This window comes from Hyla sarda, chromosome 1 (genome assembly GCF_029499605.1).
Source record: "Hyla sarda isolate aHylSar1 chromosome 1, aHylSar1.hap1, whole genome shotgun sequence".
NCBI classification, from domain to species: domain Eukaryota; kingdom Metazoa; phylum Chordata; class Amphibia; order Anura; family Hylidae; genus Hyla; species Hyla sarda.
In genome coordinates this window covers 549,923,408-549,942,366 of record NC_079189.1, presented here as the reverse complement: position 1 = coordinate 549,942,366, position 18,959 = coordinate 549,923,408, and the positions used below count along the sequence as shown (strand labels likewise).

General features: G+C 43.7%; 1 protein-coding gene across 4 annotated transcripts in view; it reads right to left on the bottom strand.

Moving 5' to 3' along the window:
• The window catches only part of AP3B1 (adaptor related protein complex 3 subunit beta 1), a 228,561-nt gene that overhangs the window by 119,504 nt on the left and 90,098 nt on the right, over positions 1–18,959 (bottom strand). For all 4 annotated transcript variants that reach the window (XM_056541614.1, XM_056541621.1, XM_056541629.1 and 1 more), the window contains exons 13-14: positions 13,386–13,518; positions 9,604–9,713 (exon numbers count right to left, since the gene is read on the bottom strand). In XM_056541614.1, coding sequence (XP_056397589.1) covers positions 9,604–9,713; positions 13,386–13,518 — 243 coding nt within the window. The remainder of the gene's footprint in view (positions 1–9,603; positions 9,714–13,385; positions 13,519–18,959) is intronic.

Genomic DNA, 18,959 nt, shown 5'->3' with positions numbered 1-18,959 from the left:
CAGAAGAGGAGTCACATTTGACTTTAGGAAAGCCAATTTTGCTGAAATGGTTTTTGGGGGGCATGTGGCATTTAGGAAGCCCATATGGTGCCAGAACAGCACAAAAGACCCACATGGCAAACTATTTTGGAAACTACACCCCTCAAGGAACGTAACAAGGGGTACAGTGAGCCTTAACACCCCACAGGTGATTGACGAACTTTCGTTAAAGTGGGACGTGAAAATGAAAAATTAGATTTTTAACACTGAAATGCTGGTGTTACCCAAAACTTTTCATTTTCACAAGGAGTAATAGGAGAAAATGCCCCACAAAATTTGTAACCCCATTTCTCTCGAGTAAGGAAATACCTCATATGTGTATGTAAAGTGCTCTGTGGGTGCACTAGAGGGCTCAGAAGGGAAGGAGCAACATTGGGCTTTTGGAGAGAGAATTTTGCTGAAATGGTTTTTGGGGGCATGTCGCATTTAGGAAGCCCACATGATGCCAGAACAGTAAAAAAAAAAAAAAAAAACAAAACACATGGCATACTATTTTGGAAACTACACCCCTCACAGAACTTAATAATGGGTGCAGTGAGCATTTATACCCCACTGGCATTTGACAGACCTTTGGAACAGTGGGCTGTGCAAAATAAAAATTATATTTTTCATTTTTACGGACGACTGTTCAAAAAATCTGTCAGACACCTGTGGGGTGTAAATGCTCACTGTACCCCTTGTTACTTTCCGTGAGGGGTGTAGTTTCCAAAATGGGGTCACATGTGGAGGGGGTCCACTGTTCTGGCACAATGAGGGCTTTGTAAACACACATAGCCTTCAATTCCAGCCTAATTCTCTCTCAAAAAGCCCAATGGCGCTCCTTCTCTTCTGAACATTGTAGTTCGCCCGCAGAGCACTTTACTTCCACATATGGGGTATTTATATACTCAGAAGAAATGGGGTTACAAATTTTGGGGGGCTTTTTTCCTATTATGCCTTGCAAAAATGAAAAATTTGGGGTAAAGCCAGCATTTCATGGGAAAAAAAAACCACATTTTTAATTTTCATGTCCAACTTTAACAAAAATTTGTCAAAGACCTGAAGGGTGTTAAGGCTCACTATACCCCTTGTTACGTTCCGTGAGGGGTGTAGTTTCCAAAATGGGGTCACATGTGGGTGTTTTTTTTTTTTTTGCGTTCATGTCTGAACCGCTGTAACGATCAGCCACCCCTGTGCAAATCACCAATTTAGGCCTTAAATAGTACATGGCGCTCTCACAATTCTGAGCCATGTAGTTCGTCTGCAGAGCATTTTATGTACACATATGGGGTATTTCCGTACTCAAAAGAAATTGTGTTACAAATTTTGAGGGTCATTTTATCCATTTACCTCTTGTGAAAATGAAAAGCATGGGGCAACACCAGCATGTTAGTGTAAACATTTTGAATTTTTTTTTACAATAACATGCTGGTGTAGCCCCTAACTTTACCTTTTCATAAGGAGAAAAACCGCCCCAAAATTTTTAACGCAATTTCCTCCGAGTACGGAAATACCCCATATGTGGCCCTAAACTGTTGCCTTGAAATATGACAGGGCTCTGAAGTGAGAGAGCACCATGCGCATTTGAAGCCTAAATAAAGAATTTGCGGACCCGGTTACCTACAGTAAAACCCTACAGCAGTGTTTCCCCAAACAGGGTGCCTCCAGCTGTTGCAAGACTCCCAGCCTGCCAGGACAGTGTATGGCTGTCGGGCAATACTGGGAGTTGTGGTTTTGCAACAGCTGGAGGCTCCCTTTAGGAAATACTGCCGTATGACTTTTTTTCATTTTTATTTGGGGGGGGGGGGGGACGTGTAAGGGGGTGTATATGTAGTGTTTTACTTTATATTATTTGGTAGTGTAGTGTTTTTAGGGTACATTCACACAGGCGGGGATTCACAGTAAGTTTTCCACTGGGAGTTTGAGCTGCAGCGGAAAATTTGCCGCAGCTCAAACTTGTAAAAGGAAACCCACTGTAAACTCCCGCCCGTGTGACTGTACCCTGTACATTCACATGGAGGGGGACACCCCAAACCTTCAGTTGTTACAAAACTACAACTCCCAGAATGCACTGACAGACCGTACATGCTGGGAGTTGCAGTTTTACAACAGCTCTAGGCACACTGGTGGGGAACCACTGAGTTAGAAAACAGACTCTAGCTCAGTGATTCCAACCAATGTGCCTCCAGCTGTTGCAAAACTACAACTCCCAGCATGTATGGCCTGTCAGTGCATTCTGAGAGTTGTAGTTTTGCAACAGCTGGAGGCACACAGGTTGGAATCACCGAGTTAGGAAACAGACTCCAGCACAGTGTTTCCCAACCAGTGTGCCTACAGCTGTTGCAAAACTACAATTCCCAGCATGGCCAGACAGTCAAGGATCCTGAGCGTGTAGTTCTGCAATATCTGGCCCTTCAGATGTTGCAGAACTACAACTCCCAGCATGCCTGGACAGTCTGGGCATGCTAGGAGTTGTAGTTATGCAACAACTGGGGAAGAACAGTTTGGAGACCGCTAAGTAGTGGTCTCCAAACTGTAGCCCTCCAGATGTTGCAAAACTACAACTCCAAGCATGCCCAGACTGTCCAGGCATGCTGGGAGTTGTAGTTCTGCAACATCTGAAGGGCCAGATATTGCAGAACTACATGCCCAGCATCCCTGACTGTCTGGCCATGCTGGGAATTGTAGTTTTGCAACATCTGGAGGGCTATAGTTTAGAGACCACCTTATAGTGGTCTCCAAACTGTGCCTCTTCAGATGTTGCAAAACTACAACTCCCAGCATGCCCAGACAGTCAGTGCATGCTGAAAGTTGTAGTTTTGCAACATCTGGAGGACCACAGTTTAGAGACCACTACACAGTGGTCTCCAAACTGTGACCCTCCAGATGTTGCAAAACTACAACTCCCAGCATGCCCAGACAGCCTTTGGCTGTGTGGGCATGCTGGGAGTTGCAGTTTTGCAGCTTTTAGAAGGCCACAGTGAAGATCACTTACCGCGATCTTCACTGCAGCCTTTGCCGCCGCACTTTCCGGGCGCCGCTCCTCCTGCTGCCGCCGTTGCTCCGTGATGCAGACTCCACCGGTCCGGCTAAGTCAGGCCATGTTCCCCCCCTCGCCTCCCGTGTTTCCCCGATCTGTACCGACTTCCGATCGGTGGCCATTGGTGGTCAGCCCCCTCCTGCCATTGGTGGTCAGCCTGACCGACCAATGGCAGGGGATAGGAGGGGGTGGCAACACTGCCACCTCGCTCCTATCCTTTAAGATGGTCGGAGCTGTCTGACAGCTCCGATCATTCTTATTTCCGGGCGATCGGGTCACCAGTGACCGAATGGCCTGGATCTGAATTGACCAGCCATTTGCCGCGATCGCCGACATGGTGGGGGTCTCAGGACCCCCCCTATGCATTGCCACGGGATGCCTGCTGATAGATATCAGCAGTCATCCCAGCCCGATCACCGCCTGGCGAGCGGCAGTGATCGGAAATGCATACGCCCTCCGTCCCCAAGGAGTACATCGGTGGAAAAAATGTTTTTAAGGAACTGATGCCAGAAAATTAAACAGATTTGTAAATTACTTCTATTAAAAAATCTTAATCCTTTTAGTACTTTTTAGCAGCTGTATGCTACAGAGGAAATTCTTTACTTTTTGAATTTCTTTTTTGTCTTGTCCACAGTGCTCTCTGTTGACACCTCTGTCCGTGTCAGGAACTGTCCAGAGTAGCATAGGTCCGCTATAGGGATTTTCTCCTGCTCTGGATAGTTCCTGATATGGGCATCAGGTGTCAGCAGAGAGCACTGTGGACAACACAAAAAATAAATTAAAAAAAATAAAGATTTTCCTCTGTAGCAAACAGCTGCTAAAAAGTACTTAAAGGATTAAGATTTTTTTAATAGAAGCAATTAACAAATCTGTTAAACTTTCTGGCATCAGTTCATTTAAAAATAAATAAAAAAAAAGGTTTTCACCAGAGTACCCCTTTAAGTGGCCATGGGCCGTGCTGCCTGTTCTTGAACTGGCAGCAGACACCACTTTAAACAGTGAGCAGTCGTGGCTGCTGGAGTTGCACCAGAGGAGTGGAGCAGGAGGACAACACATCAAAAACCAGCAGGAGCCGTTGAGCCTGCACCTGGACCTCTTCCTAGAAATACCGTCCGTTAATTGTTCAAAACTTTTAAAGACTCCATCCAGATATAAGCAAGCAACTTGAGCCACCTCCTTTCTGTCCCAAAACTGTCCATTATCAGTAGCTTGTGCAGGCCTGGATTATGCCAAAGAAGCATTTAGTTTTTACACCCATGACAGGTACCCATCAATTAAAACTTCTTCCACAATCTGAGGGTCTATTCACAGCAGCTACTTCCTAATGATAAACCAGAACTCTACCACAAGATCTTGCCGATAATGCCCCGCCGCTGCCCGCCCCGGCCAGAGACCGCCGCCGCCCCATTGCCTCCCCCATCCCCGGTTTTATAATTACCTGTTCCCGAGGGTCCGCGCTACTTTTGGCTCCTGCGGCGTCCTTTGCTATTGCTGTGCGCCTCGCAATGACGAGTGACATCCTCAATGCGACGTCACCGTCAGTGCGCACAGTGACAGCTCAGGACACCGCCGGAGCCAGAAGTAGTGTGGACCGGGGAACAGGTAATTATAAAATCGGGGATTGGGGAGGCAATGGGGCAGCGGCAGTGGTTGGACTCAGGACCGGCAGGGGAAGAGAAGCGGGCAGTCTCTTGCCAGAGGACCGGCGGGGGGGCAGCGGCGGTGGTGGATGGACTAAGGAGGACCCCAGGACAGGCAGGGGGAGAGAAGCGGGTGGTGGCGGCAGTCTCTGACCCCGCAAAAGCTGCTGCAGTTCATTGATTTAAAGCACCCGCTTTAAATCATTGATCTGCAGCGGCTTCTGCGGGGCCGGGTGGGAATTGCAGATAATTTATACCGGAATATCGGTATAAGTTTTCGGCTATCAGCCTTAAAGTTCACAGATTATCGGTATCGGCCCTAAAAAATCAACATCGGTCGATCCTTAGTTTTTATTACATTTTTTATTACGTAATGTAACCAAAAATTTGCCATTTGAAATTTGGAATTAAAAATTTTTTTTTTGCATTTACGCCTTTTACCGAGCTGTATACGGAACATTATAACTTTATAGTTTGCACAATTACGCACGTGGAAATACCAAGTACCGTATATACTCGAGTATAAGCCGACCCGAGTATAAGCCGAGGCCCCTAATTTCAACCCAAAATCCCAGGAAAAGTTATTGACTCGAGTATAAGCCTAGGGTGGGAAATACATCATCCCCCCCTGTCATCATCCAGACCCCCGTCATTAACATCCTCATTATCATCACCCTGTCATCATCCAGACCCTCATCATCATCACCTGTCATCATCCCCTTGTCATCATCCCACCCCCCTTCATCATCCCCTTGTCATCATCCCACACCCCCTTCATCATCCTCTTGTCATCATCCACCCTCAGTGGTCTTCAACCTGCGGACCTCCAGAGGTTTCAAAACTACAACTCCCAGCAAGCCCGGGCAGTCATCGGCTGTCCGGGCTTGCTGGGAGTTGTAGTTTTGAAACCTCTGGAGGTCCGCAGGTTGAAGACCACTGCGGCCTTCGACATCATCCAGCCCCCTCTCACCCCCTTTAGTTCTATACAGTACTCGCCTCCGCTCGGCGCTGGTCCGGTGCTGCAGGACTGCCCGGTGGGGAGGTCGTTCGGTGGGATACTGGTTCCGGGCTGCTATCTTCACCGGGGGCGCCTCTTCTCCGCGCTTCGGGCCCAGAATAGAGGCATTGCCTTGACGATGACGCAGAAGTACGTTGGTAATGAACGTACCTCTGCGTCGTCGTCAAGGCAACGTGACTATTCTGGGGCCGGGCCCGAAGCGCTTAGAAGAGGCCTCCCCGGTGAAGATAGCAGCCAGGAACCACTATCCCACCGGACGACCTCCTCTCCGGACAGTCCTGCAGCACCGGACCAGCGCCGAGCGGAGGTGAGTACTGTACAGAACTAAAGGGGGTGAGAGGGGGCTGGATGATGTCGAAGGCTTCAGTGGTCTTCAACCTGCGGACCTCCAGAGGTTTCAAAACTACAACTCCCAGCAAGCCCGGACAGCCGATGGCTGCCCGGGCTTGCTGGGAGTTGTAGTTTTGAAACCTCTGGAGGTCCGCAGGTTGAAGACCACTGCGGGTGGAGAGTTCACTCGAGTATATGCCAAGGGGGGGTGTTTTCAGCACGAAAAATCGTGCTGAAAAACTCGGCTTATACTCGAGTATATACGGTATGTTTATTATTTTTACAGTGTTTCATTTGAACAATGGGAAAAGGGGGTGATTTTATCTTTTATTAGGCGGAGGATTTTTTTATATTTAAAAAAATCTTTTTATTTATTTATTATTAATCCACATTTTTTGTCCGCATAGATCAGGGTAATGCTATTGCATTATATTGGTCTATGTTCTCGACGAGTGATTGCTTAGGGCTGCCAAAGGCAGCCATAAGCAACTGTCAATCCATGGAGGACCAAGAAGGATGGGTAATTCCCTGTTCTTCACTAGCAACCCATCCACAGCAATTACATCACAAAGTTGCAGATGGGTCCCCTAGAGTCCAGGGATTACCGGCATTTAACCTATTCAGGACGCAGGGCATACGCCCTGCATCCTGAGTCCTTAAAGACGTTCAGCAGGCACCCCGTCACATCGCCGAGGGGGGTTTCTGGTGACCCGATCGCCTGGAAAATAGGGATGATCGGAGCGGTCAGTGACAACCCCGATCATCCTGAGGGATAGGAGCGAGGTTGCAGTGCTGCAGCCTCCTCCTATCCCCTGCCATTAGTCAGCAATGAGTGCTGACCAATGGCAGTTGAAGACGGGTGGGTTGCCATGGAAACCCCCCGCTCTGCCCACCCCTGGATGTCGGGAAGAACAGGGGGGGGGAGAAGATGGCGGCCGGTACCTGCAAAGAAGATGCCGTGGAGCATCAAGGAAGGTGGCAGTAAAGCGATCTTTACTGCTGCCTTCCTAGTGGTTGCCAAACTGCAACTCCCAGCATATCCAGACAGCCAAAGGCTGTCTGGGCATGCTGGGAGTTCTAGTTTTGAAACATCTGGAGGGTCACAGTTTGGAGACCACTATTACAATGGTGCCTAAACGGTAGTCCTCCAGATGTTGCAAATCTACAACTCTCAGCATGCCTAGACTGCCCAGGTATGCTGGGAGTTGTAGTTCTGTAACATCTGTCACTTCAGATTTTGCAATTTTCATGCTGCTATACTTTGAAGCCCTCTAAAGTTTCCAAAAAGTAATATGTCCATTTTATGATGCCAACATAAAGTAGACATATTGTATTTGTGAATCAATATAAAATGTATTTGGAATATCCATTTTCCTTACAAGCAGAGAGTTTCAAAGTTAGGAAAATGCAAAATTTTCATGAAATTTTGGGATTTTTCACCAAGAAAGGATGCAAGTAATGACGAAAATTTACCGCTAAAATAAAGTAGAATATGTCACGAAAAAACTATCTCAGAATAATCGTTAAAAACATTTTTAATGCTTAAAGTGACAGTGGTCAGAATTGCAAAAAATATCTCCATCCTTAAGGTGAAAATGAGCTGCGTCCTTAAGGGGTTAAATGGGCACTCAAACTAATTTTTGCTATTGCACTCCTTATGGTAAATAAAAAATATTTCTAATGTACTTTGTTTAAAAATTATTATTTTTTTGTTTTATATGTTTAAAAAAGCTGCCACTAGGTGTCTCCCTAAGTGTCCAGAGCACATTTCTGTGCTGATAGCAGCCAGGACCTGCCGCGCATGATGAGAGCACCGCTCCGCTGCTCGTGGTCATGGCGGTGAGTAAATGTAAGTCATGGTGCGTTAAGTACCACGGCACCATGACGTACATTTATGTCCATTGTCGTTAAGAGTTTAAAGGGAATCTGTCAGCCCAGATGGGCTGACAGATTTACCTTAAGAGCAACTGAAATACCAACTATAGGATACCCATATTTATATGTTTAAGCACAACCAAACATTTGTCTATGATTACTATTACTGTAGTTATGACAAATTCTTGCTACTTTAGTTACCACAGAAACAGGCTTATAGTTGACTAAGAAATTTGAAACAAAAGTGTGAGACAGGTCAGACCGGCTTAAAATTCAAAGCCACATGGCTGAAACAGATATTACAAAAATCAACGGGTAAGGCGAGATTATTGTCCTCACTCATTCTACTCATTGGTCAGTGTCTGAACACTTATGATAAAATTATAAAAACATTTCACATATCATTAGGGCCTATTAAAAGATCTTTATAATGGCGTCAGGTACACTTAAAGGGTTGTGGTTATTATATATAAAAGTCTCCATCTAAATAAGGGGTTCTTTTTTTAAGATCTGTAAAACTACATTTATAATTTACTTAGATGATAACAAGCTTTCTACTTCAGAGTATGTTCACACTGCGGAATCTTCGTGCAGAATTCCGATCAGGAATTCTGCTCAGAGATTCTGTCCGAGGATCTGAGCTGTCACCAATGACGGCAATGCAGTCCGGGCGTAATTCAGCCATATGAACATGTTAATCCTTTCGGTGTGTGAAGTTCCATGACGTAAATTCTGCAGTGTGAATAAGAACCAGTCACACCAACGTTTAGTTTTATGCTACAGAATTCTAGAGCGTAATTTCACTCTTCGTAGTGTGAACGTACCCATACAACACAAGATGAGAAAAAGACTAGGTGGCCTTGACGTGGCGAGTGGGCTTGTACTTTTTGATCAAAATGTATACTAACAACCTGTTTGTTTTTGAAATTATGCTGAGAAGTAAGTAGATTAAAATACAAATGGTGGATGTGCGGCTAGGTTTCTCTATTTTTGGTGTACATTTATAGTCTCTTCCTTCTTCCATAGCCAGCACTCCACTCCACCCATTTGGCCCAGGCGTTTTTAAATTAGCAGAAGACTGCATAAGGGTTCCTCCTTACATTCTCCCGGCACATGGTAAGTGTTCATACTGGTGTGGTTCTCTGTGGTGGCCATTGTTTCCGTGATTTTTTGTCTGTGGTGTAGTGCGGCCCAGAGCCAGGGGCTTGGTCGGGCAGCAGTGGGGCTGCCTGGCCACTGGGTCGTTCCCCCTGTGGGCATGGTGTCGCGGGGGCGGTGGTCGCTGCCCGGCGCTATGCCAGTGTTAGGTTAGGGACCCACTCTGACTAGGTGGCCTTGACGTGGCGAGTGGGCTTGTACTTTTTGCTCAAAATATATACTCATTTTAGTTTAATTAGTTTAGTTTAATTAGTTTAATTTAATTAGTTTAATTATGCAGAGAAGCAAGTAGACCAAAATACAAATGGTGGATGTGCGGCTGTGTTTCTCTATTTTTGTTGAAAAAAAGAAAGTCCTTGAAGTTTAGCATGGTCTCCTAAACTGAAAAATACATAATGTTCCAATGAAACAATATCGTATATCATGACCCACGTGATTAGATGAAAACCACACTCCTGCAGACTATATGTAATCGACTAATACGCTACGTGTAATCTCATTGCAGAACAATAAGGAACACTTACAGTAATTTTGTCCAGGAGCTTTGCCATATGTTTTATTATTTCGCCATGCTGACTCGGCTGAGTTTGTAGAAGATTTTTGATTACCACCACACTTTCTGCCACCACAACATCTATAAAAAACAAAAAAAAACAAAAGGAAATAAAAAGTGTTAATATAAGAATAGAAGCGTTAATATAAAAAATCTCACTCTACACATCAATTTATATTTTCGGGATTGAAATTGAAAAATGGTTACGTTATGCGAGATCAAATGGTAAAAATGCAATATTTAATTACAAATGTAACCATAATAAAAATTTATTATAATACGTGCAGTGAACCAGGAGTACAGCAATGTATTTACAAAAGGTGGTAGACTAAAACTAATTTCTGCAAACCAAACGGAACCTTATAGTTCTAAGGTATAGGCATTTTAACTTTGTTCTACATCACCCCCCCCCCCCCACCATACAACGTTATTTGGAAACACGTTACATGGTAATCGCATGTGCCGACAATCCTACAGAGGTCATACGAGTATAGAATCATCCGTCTTCTTCACATATCAAGCCCTTTTATGAATAGATTAGAAAAGCAAAGCACAGTATATAATGTGAGCAGATCCAGGAGATGTATATTTATGGTATTCTACTGTCACCTGCTGGAAGGGCATACAAAGCCGGCACAGCCATTCACCGGCACGGTTCTCTATCATGTAAAGCTGTAACTTAAAGAGGTATTTACTGTTAAGCAAAGCATTCTTTGCATAGTGCACTATTTCCCAACCAGGGCGATTCCAGCTGTTGCAAAACTACATCTCCCAGCATGCCCGGACAGCCTTTGGCTGTCCGGGCATGCTGGGAGTTGTAGTTTTGCAACAGCTGGAGGCATCCTTGTTAGGAAACACTTCACTATGCAAAGAATGCTTTTCTAAATAGTAGGTCGTTATATGATCATCCCTATATACCTTTGTTTAAATCTTGCACAATTTTTCAAGATCTCTGCTTGCAGTCACTCAGTACAAGAGTCACAATTTAGTTTTAGTACATAAGATCTGTCCTGGTCATGTGATGATCAAAAAAAAGTGGTCAGCTAGGCACAAGATGCGCCCTGAAAACTGCACTGCACTGGTACGTTCACATGGGATGGATACACTGCTGATTTTAGGATGCAGACATGTAGGTGGATATCCGCAGTATATCACGGTATTAGCAAAGTGGATGGGATTTTAACAAAAAAAAATAAAAATAAAGTTCTATAAATGTTAAATTTACAGCATGACAGTTTAGCTATGATGTTTATAGAAATGGGCTGCATCCCAATCTTCTCATATCATCTCGGAATGAGAAGATAGAGGTTCAGCCCTTTTCCAAATATGTCAGCGCCGGCGAATCTGTACACTGCGCCACGATGCATGCTGCATGTAGTGTAGGTGACGTCAGTCTTACAATGAAGATCAGTGTCACGTGACCTGCTGGAAGAACTGAAAGGGATTTTAAAAGCTTTTAAAATGTAATGTCTCTATGTCAGTGTTTCCTAACCAGTGTGTCTCCAGCTGTTCAAAACATGCTGGGAGTTGTAGTTTGACAACAGCTGGAGGCACAGTGGTTGGGGAACACTGCTTTAGGTTAATAAAAGAATGTCCTTTAATTAACTTTCATTATACAGGACAAATATATAATGAATAGAAGAATCGGAAAAACAGATATTTGCAGCACATAACATGTTTCTTATTATTTGCAGTATTCAATGCAGAGGAAGAGCTGAAACAAAATGTGATTTCCCTAACGTCAGTGCCCCCTACAGGCTGCTTTAGGCAAGTGATTTAAAAGTAAATAATGTTAATGAAGAAGGTATTGTCCGCTTTGACACACATTGCATAGATATACATTCTATGAAACCTCTTTGAGACAACCACCCAAAAAAAGGTGCCTTCTATGGAGGTGGCCAGTATACATAATAAATGGTGGAACTAAAAATCTGTCAAAGGAAATCTGGTCTGAATAAGGAGGTGGTAGTAAGAAAAGGTGACAGTGAGAGTGTGTATATGTGTATATGTGTATATATATATATATATATATATATATATATACATACATATACACACACACACAATGTTAAGTTCAATTACACTATATGGAATTTATTTATTTGCGTGTGTTATCTCCCATGAATCACTTTTACCCCAGAAGTCATCACAAATGTTTCTAGTATAAAATATCATTATTATTTTTAGCTTCCATGTGTCCCTCTTCTGCTAGGCAACAGGCCCTGAGAAGAATCATTCTCCTTCCCCCTCTGGCAGTTAAGAATACAGTTCCTTTCTTACTTCCCCTGCAGAAGAAGTTTTCTTATTTGTGCTGCCATGCTACTGCGGAGTCTTTATTTCTTTACTGACAAGCACAAAGCTATTTCTATTGGGTGACTGAGCATGTGAGTCCTCCAGCTCAGGAGGTGGACATGCACATTGCTAAACAATCTGAACACTAGGTGGTGCCAACCTATGTAAACAAATGTCATATAGTAATGCTCCACTGGATCATTTGTTGCAGCACGTACATAGCAAACATTGCTCCTCTTTATACACAGTTGCCTATATAATTAATATTAGAAGCTATGCATCCAACGCAACGCCTCTTATAAAAATTGAAGTGGTAGCTGTATTTAGCCCTGACATTTTTTTAAATTTGTTATAGAACCTTTAGACTACTTCTACGCTCTAGCGGTAATATAAGGTAATGCAGTATATAATGCTGATGCACATTATAGACACCAGCAAGTGTCCACGAACGGAGCAGGTAAGCACAGTGGGTGACATGGCTTCTTGCATCTGACCACCTGCACCGTTCTGTAGCCAACCCATAATATCCTCCCAAGAAAAGAGGGAAAAAAAGTAGAGATCACACAGTTAACTATTTACGTTTTACAGGTTTCTGTATTATGATGTGGGGGGTTTTGTTGTATAGGATAGCGCCGTAGTCCAAGCTATAATTGCGTACAGCAAAAAATATGTATATATTGTGTTGAGTGTTAAGGTTTTTTTCTTTTTTTTTTTTTCTTAATTTTTTCTTTTTTTTGTCAATGGTAAACAGTGAGACACATAACATCTGTTTGATGTATACGTTTTTAACTCTTTCAAGAAGCTATGTCACAAACACAGTATCAAGCCAGCCTTACCCGGCACAATTCATCTTATTTCTCTCAGATGCAGTGACATTATGGAGACCATGGAGCACATTTACTAATACTTAGACATGGTCAGTTTAAACTAACCATCCTAAAAATGAGGAAAATAGACCTCCAATTCTTGCGATTGGTAGGCTTCCAGTGGTCAGAACCGCACCGGTCAGCTATTTATTCCCTAATCTTGTGAATAGATAATAACTAAATATAAAAAAAATATATATATACACACACACACACACACTGTTAGCACCATTGCATACACAGAATAATTCATGCCTAGGTTGCCCGATGTGGAATCCACACAGAATTCACGTTATAGAACATGTCACTTCCTATTTTTCCTGCAATGTGGATTTCAAATAAGAGTGTTAGTGTCAAATTTGTACTAAATACAGATTTAAAAAAATAAAAAAAAATCTAAAGTCTTATCTTATAGTCCAAAAATACAAAATATACTATGAAAACAATAAGAATCAGCTGACTCTCCTTCAGTCTGTTACCAAACACTGTAGAATAAGTGAGGCCAACTTTGAAATGTATAAAAAGGAAAATGCAGAGAAAGCAATTGGAAGTTGTCATGCTGCATGTAAATGAAGGAATAGATGGATTATCTTACCATCTCTGTTTGACAATAGGTACACAAGGCCATTAAGACACGTGTCAGTCACAGCAGATATATACGTGGCACATCGTCCTATTGCCTGAATTGTGGCTGCGGCAAACTGCTTGTCCTGGCTTTTTACATAGGTCTAAAAATAAACAGATTTATGCACGTTACAAGAGGACTTTAAAATTGCATTACAGACTTGGGCAGCTCAGTGACAAGTGAATTCACATAGTAATGAAGTATCAATCTGCCCTATTCATTCCCTTTTCTACAATTTCATTTCACTGAGCTGGAATGTGAGAATCCACGGCACCATTTTCATCTCTGGGGACCCCCTGAATGCTGAAAGATTTACTTTTCACGTCCTATGCTGAGGCCAGGCAATGAAATAACTAAAGAAGACATGAATAGTGTTTAATTTTAAGACAATATGGACAAGGGACAATACAAGAGAAGAAAAAAAGAAAAAAAACTGTAAAGTTAATATTAACACATATCCTTTATTTTTTTCCTATGGACTCCAAAATAACTTAATATGAGAAAAGGGACAAAGTGAAGGTGTCAGTGACCATCCTTAAAACCCCTATACAGTATGTCAATTACAAAACCTTACAGACCTCCCTGGCAGCACATGGGCGAATACCACCTCTCTTACCTCCAATTCCTTATGGATTGCAGGATTGTTTACGCAGTGTTTTCTTATAAATAAATGTACTGAGCACAAAGTAAGTAACATTTATTATCTTAAGACAATGTCAAGTGGTGGGATATATTAGGCAGCAAGTTAACAGTCAGTCAGTTATTGAAGTTGAAGGAAGCAGAAAAAGGGGAAGAGTAAGGATTGTAATGTCTAACCCCTTAAGGACCAGGCCAATTTTATTTTTGCATTTTCGTTTTTAACGCCTCACCTTCTAAAAATCATAACTCTCTTATATTTCCATCCACAGACCCATATGAGGACTTGTCTTCTGCGTCACCAATTTTAACTTTGTAATGACATCATTTATTCACTTGTTTTACCATAAAATGTACGACGCAACAAAAAAATATATTATTTATGTGGAAAAATTGAAAACAAAACCGCAATTTAGCAAATTTTGGAAGGTTTTGTTTTCACGCTGTACACTTTCCGGTAAAAATGACATGTTTCCTTTATTCTGTGGGTCAATACGATTAAAATGATACCCATAATATATGCTTTTCTATAATTGTACCGCTTAAAAAAAATCTCAAACTATTTTAACAAAATTAGTATGTTTGAAATTGCCCTATTTTGACCACCTATACCTTTCTAATTTTTCCGTATACAGGGCAGTTTGAGGGCTCATTTTTTGCACCGTGATCTGTAGTTTCTATCAGTACCACATTTGCTTAGGTTTTACTTTTTATTAAATTTTTTGTGAATAAAATGTGACAAAAAAGCAGCAATTTTAGACTTATTTTTTACGTTTACGCCGTTCACCGTATGGAATAATTAACAATATATTTTGAAAGGTCAGACTTTTATGCACGCTGCGATGCCAAATATGTTTTTTAATTATTTTTTTACGCTTTTTTGGGGGGGTAAAATGGAAAAAAATTATGATTAATGCATAGGGCATAGCAATGATCAGTGTTTTCGGCTATCTTCTGCTCTGGTCTGCTCGATCTCAGACCAGAGCAGAAGTCGCCGGGAGACGGACAGAGGCAGGTGAGAGGACGTCCGGCTGCCATGCTGGATGATGGGATCCCCGCGGAAGCGCTGCAGGCGATACGATCATCTATTCAAAGTACCGCACTGCCACAGATGCCATGATCTGTATTGATCACAGCATCTGAGGGGTTAATGGCAGACATCCGCTTCGATCGCGGATGTCGGCCATTACCGGCGGGTCCCTGGCTGCTGTTAGCAGCCGGGACCTGCAGCAAATGACGTGAGCACCGGTCCGGGGCTCGTGGATATAGCGGAGCATAAATGTACGTTATAGTGTGTTAATTACCACGGCACCATGACATACATTTACGTCAATTGTCGTTAAGGGGTCCGAAGATGTCAAGAAGACTGTGTCAGAGAATTCCCAAAACTGTTGACCTGGCAGGGTGATCTGTATGCAGTGGTTAGCACATCCCAAAAGTGGTCCAAAGAACAACAACCAGGGATACAGTCAGGGGCACACAAGTGATGTATGCGGGGAGGTGAACCCATCTGTGCCGATCCCACAGAGGAGCTACAAGTAGCACAAATTGGATAAAACATTACTGCTGGCTATAATGAAAGGTGTTGGATTACACAGGACATCAGAGCTTGTTGTGTATGGGGCTGAAAACCTGCGGGATCCCAATCCCATTGCAGTCCCCTGTAAGGCACCATGCAACCTAAGGCTAGTAACTGAATAATATTTTATGAGGACTGTAAATACCGTATTTATTGGCGTATAACACGCATTTTGTAGGCAAACATTTTTAGCCTAAAGACTATCTGCGCGTTATACGCCGATAAGCCACTGCAGTTCAATGATTTAAAGCGGGCGCTTTAAATCAATGAACTGCAGCGGCTTTTGCAGGTCCAGAGACTGCGGCCACTGCCCGCTTCTCTGCCCCTGCCTGTCCTGGGATCTACAGCCCTGCTGCCGCCGCTTCTCTCCCCCTGGCTATCGGTGCCGCTGCCCGTTAGCTCCCCCTGACTATCGGTGCCGCTGCCCCTTCTCTCCCCCTGTCTAGCGGTGCGAGAGAAGCGGCGCCAGCAATGGGGCAGCGGCGCCGATAGACTGTGGGAGAGAAGGGGCAGCGGCACCCATTGCCGGCGTCGCTGCCCCGTTGCCTCCCCCATCCCCGGTTGTATAATTACCTGTTGCCGGGGTCGGGTCCGCGCTGCTTCTGGCCTCCGGTGTGGCGTCCCTTGCGTCGTTGCTATGCGCTGCGAGACGCAATGACGAGTGATAGCAACGCATAGCAACGACGCAGGGGACGCCACACCGACGCCACACGGAGGCCACACGGAGGCCAGAAGCAGCGCGGACCCGACCCCGGCAATAGGTAATTATACAACCTGGGATGGTGGAGGCAACGGGGTAGCGGCGCCGGCAATGGGTGCCGCTGCCCCTTCTCTCCCCCTGTCTATCGGCGCCGCTGCCCCAGGGGGAGAGAACGGGCAGTGGCACTGATAGCCAGGGAGAGAGAAGGGCCGGCAGCAGGGCTCTAGACCCCAGGAAAGGCAGTGGGAGAGAAGCGGGCAGCGATGGCCTCTCTCCACCTGCCTTTCCTGGGGGCTTCTGCGGGGTCAGAAACATTGTATCGGGGTATACACATGCACACACGCACCCTCATTTTACCAAGGATATTTGGGTAAAAAACTTTTTACCCAAATATCCTTGGTAAAATGAGGGTGCGTGTTATAGGCCTGTGCGTGGTATACCCCGATAAATACAGTATATTAAGAGGATCTACAGCAAGACTGCCCTAAAAGGGTCCCACAAAAGGGTTTTCTCCTCACAGAAATCCCCTTTAATATAAAATCTGTTGGTTTTCCAGGAGCAGCTGGTGGTCTTCGAGAGCTGCGGATTGTTAGCACCTCAGACCCTAACAGAGGGCAGGGCCTGAAATGTCGTAAAAGGGCATATGAAAGGAGCGGTCCTAATGGGATAATGCAGAATGTACAAGGTGCTGCTTGTCTATAGGTGGTTGTCTCTCCTCTGTGTCCTCACATACAGATATTTGCTCTTAAAGTTGTTATCCTGGATTAAATAAATAAATAGCTGCTTTATTACAAACACATGCACCACTCCTGTCCTCAGTTTGTTTGTTGTATTGTAGTTTACCTCCACTGAAGTGAACAGAGCTGTAATACATACAGAACAGGGGTGGTGCCGTTTTTAGAAAAAGCAGGTATGTTTTTTTTATTCCTGGGTAACCGCTACAATAACATATTTTAAGCTTCTAAGGCTTCAGCATCTGAGGCGGCGTTCACACTCTGCCATTCTGTGTCCGTTTTCGCGATCTGATTATTATCAGTGTAAATAGGCATGCGCCATTTTTCAGATGTCATTTAATCGTTGCCATCTAGATTTTGTATAAATATTTCATAAATTGAGTTGTTCCAATGGCGCCATCATTATCGGAAAGATCGCTGGTTATATTTACACTTGGCTGATATAATTGAATGCCGAAATTTTAGTGTGTTTCAACAGCGCCTAAACCTAAATGAAAAATAAAATGATTCTAACAGACCTACAAGTGTGAGGGGAGCTTAGAAAACATAAAGCAGGGTTTTGTGCGGTCGAGATATTCTTCTATATAACCAGGAATTAAGAAAGACTACGACATCACATTGTGCAGGTTATTTATAGTGCGGTGACTAGCGGGCTCTACGTACTGCTCTCATAATAGCCCATTGTCTCTATGTAAGGACACACTGGTGAAACATTCCAATAAGAAACTTTATTATAACCCAATTTCAGCTCTCAGAGGTGTCTTGTTCAGGAAAAGAATACAAAGAGAGGTGTCCACCGAGAGGCAACATATCATTTACTAAATGTGCTGGTGGTAATATAAAATATTTTAATATTTCACCAGTGTCCTCTTACACAGACAATGGATTCTGTACATTGCCCATGAAGTGGCCACAGGACACAGCTGGAAAGTAAAACCCCATAATGAGGCTTCGTATCAGCCTGAATCCCAAAAAGACCTATGGCCGGCATAACTAATGTAATTACTGGGCCCGGTACTCCTATCACAGAGATCCAGGAACTGACCAAAAGGCTGTATACACTGAAGAAATAAAGTTATTAAAGAGAATTCCAGCTATAGATAATGTTTTATTGAATAAATATAGTTATATCTGCTCAGGTAAAGAGGAACTGTCATCCCTGCCCTACTTGGATTATTTTTTAGAACTTTTATTTGTGCTGAACCTCTGTTGTTCCTCCTGGAAGTGTAAAACTGACTGTTACCATTCCGTTTGTCCATGGGGTATGTTCCTACACTTTCTGATCAAGAAATGTTGAAGGAAAACGTTCATCCTGTTCACCCACACTAAACCCAATAAACAGGTTTACAGGGTAGGTGAACAAAAGTCTGATGAGGGGTCACTGACTAAAATATGTACCTTCCGCCCGGGGATTATGTCCCACCAAATATCCGCTTCTATCTTCTCTGAATTGTGTGCTGGAGGAGGGCCCCGTCGGCTCAATTTGAATATTAATTGTCTGTGACTCTAAGTCCTAGTAACGTGAAGTCACTGATCTATTCTCTGCACTTGCCTGCCAGACAACCAGTAGGATGTTGAAAGTCCTGGGCAATATCTGCAGCCTGAGAATAACATGATAAGGAGATGTGCCCCATAGACTTGCATAAAACATACCGTATTTTTCGCCGTATAAGACGCACTTTTTCTTCCCCAAAACTGGGGGGGAAAAGTTGGTGCGTCTTATATGGCAAATACACATTAAAACTGGCGCTCCCTGCGGCCATCAATGGCCAGGACCCGCAGCTAATACAGGACATTACCAATCAGGGTGATGCCCTGTTTTAACCCTTTAGACGTGGCGATCAAAGCTGACCGCTGCGTCTGAAGCGAAAGTGACACTAACCTGGCTGCTCAGT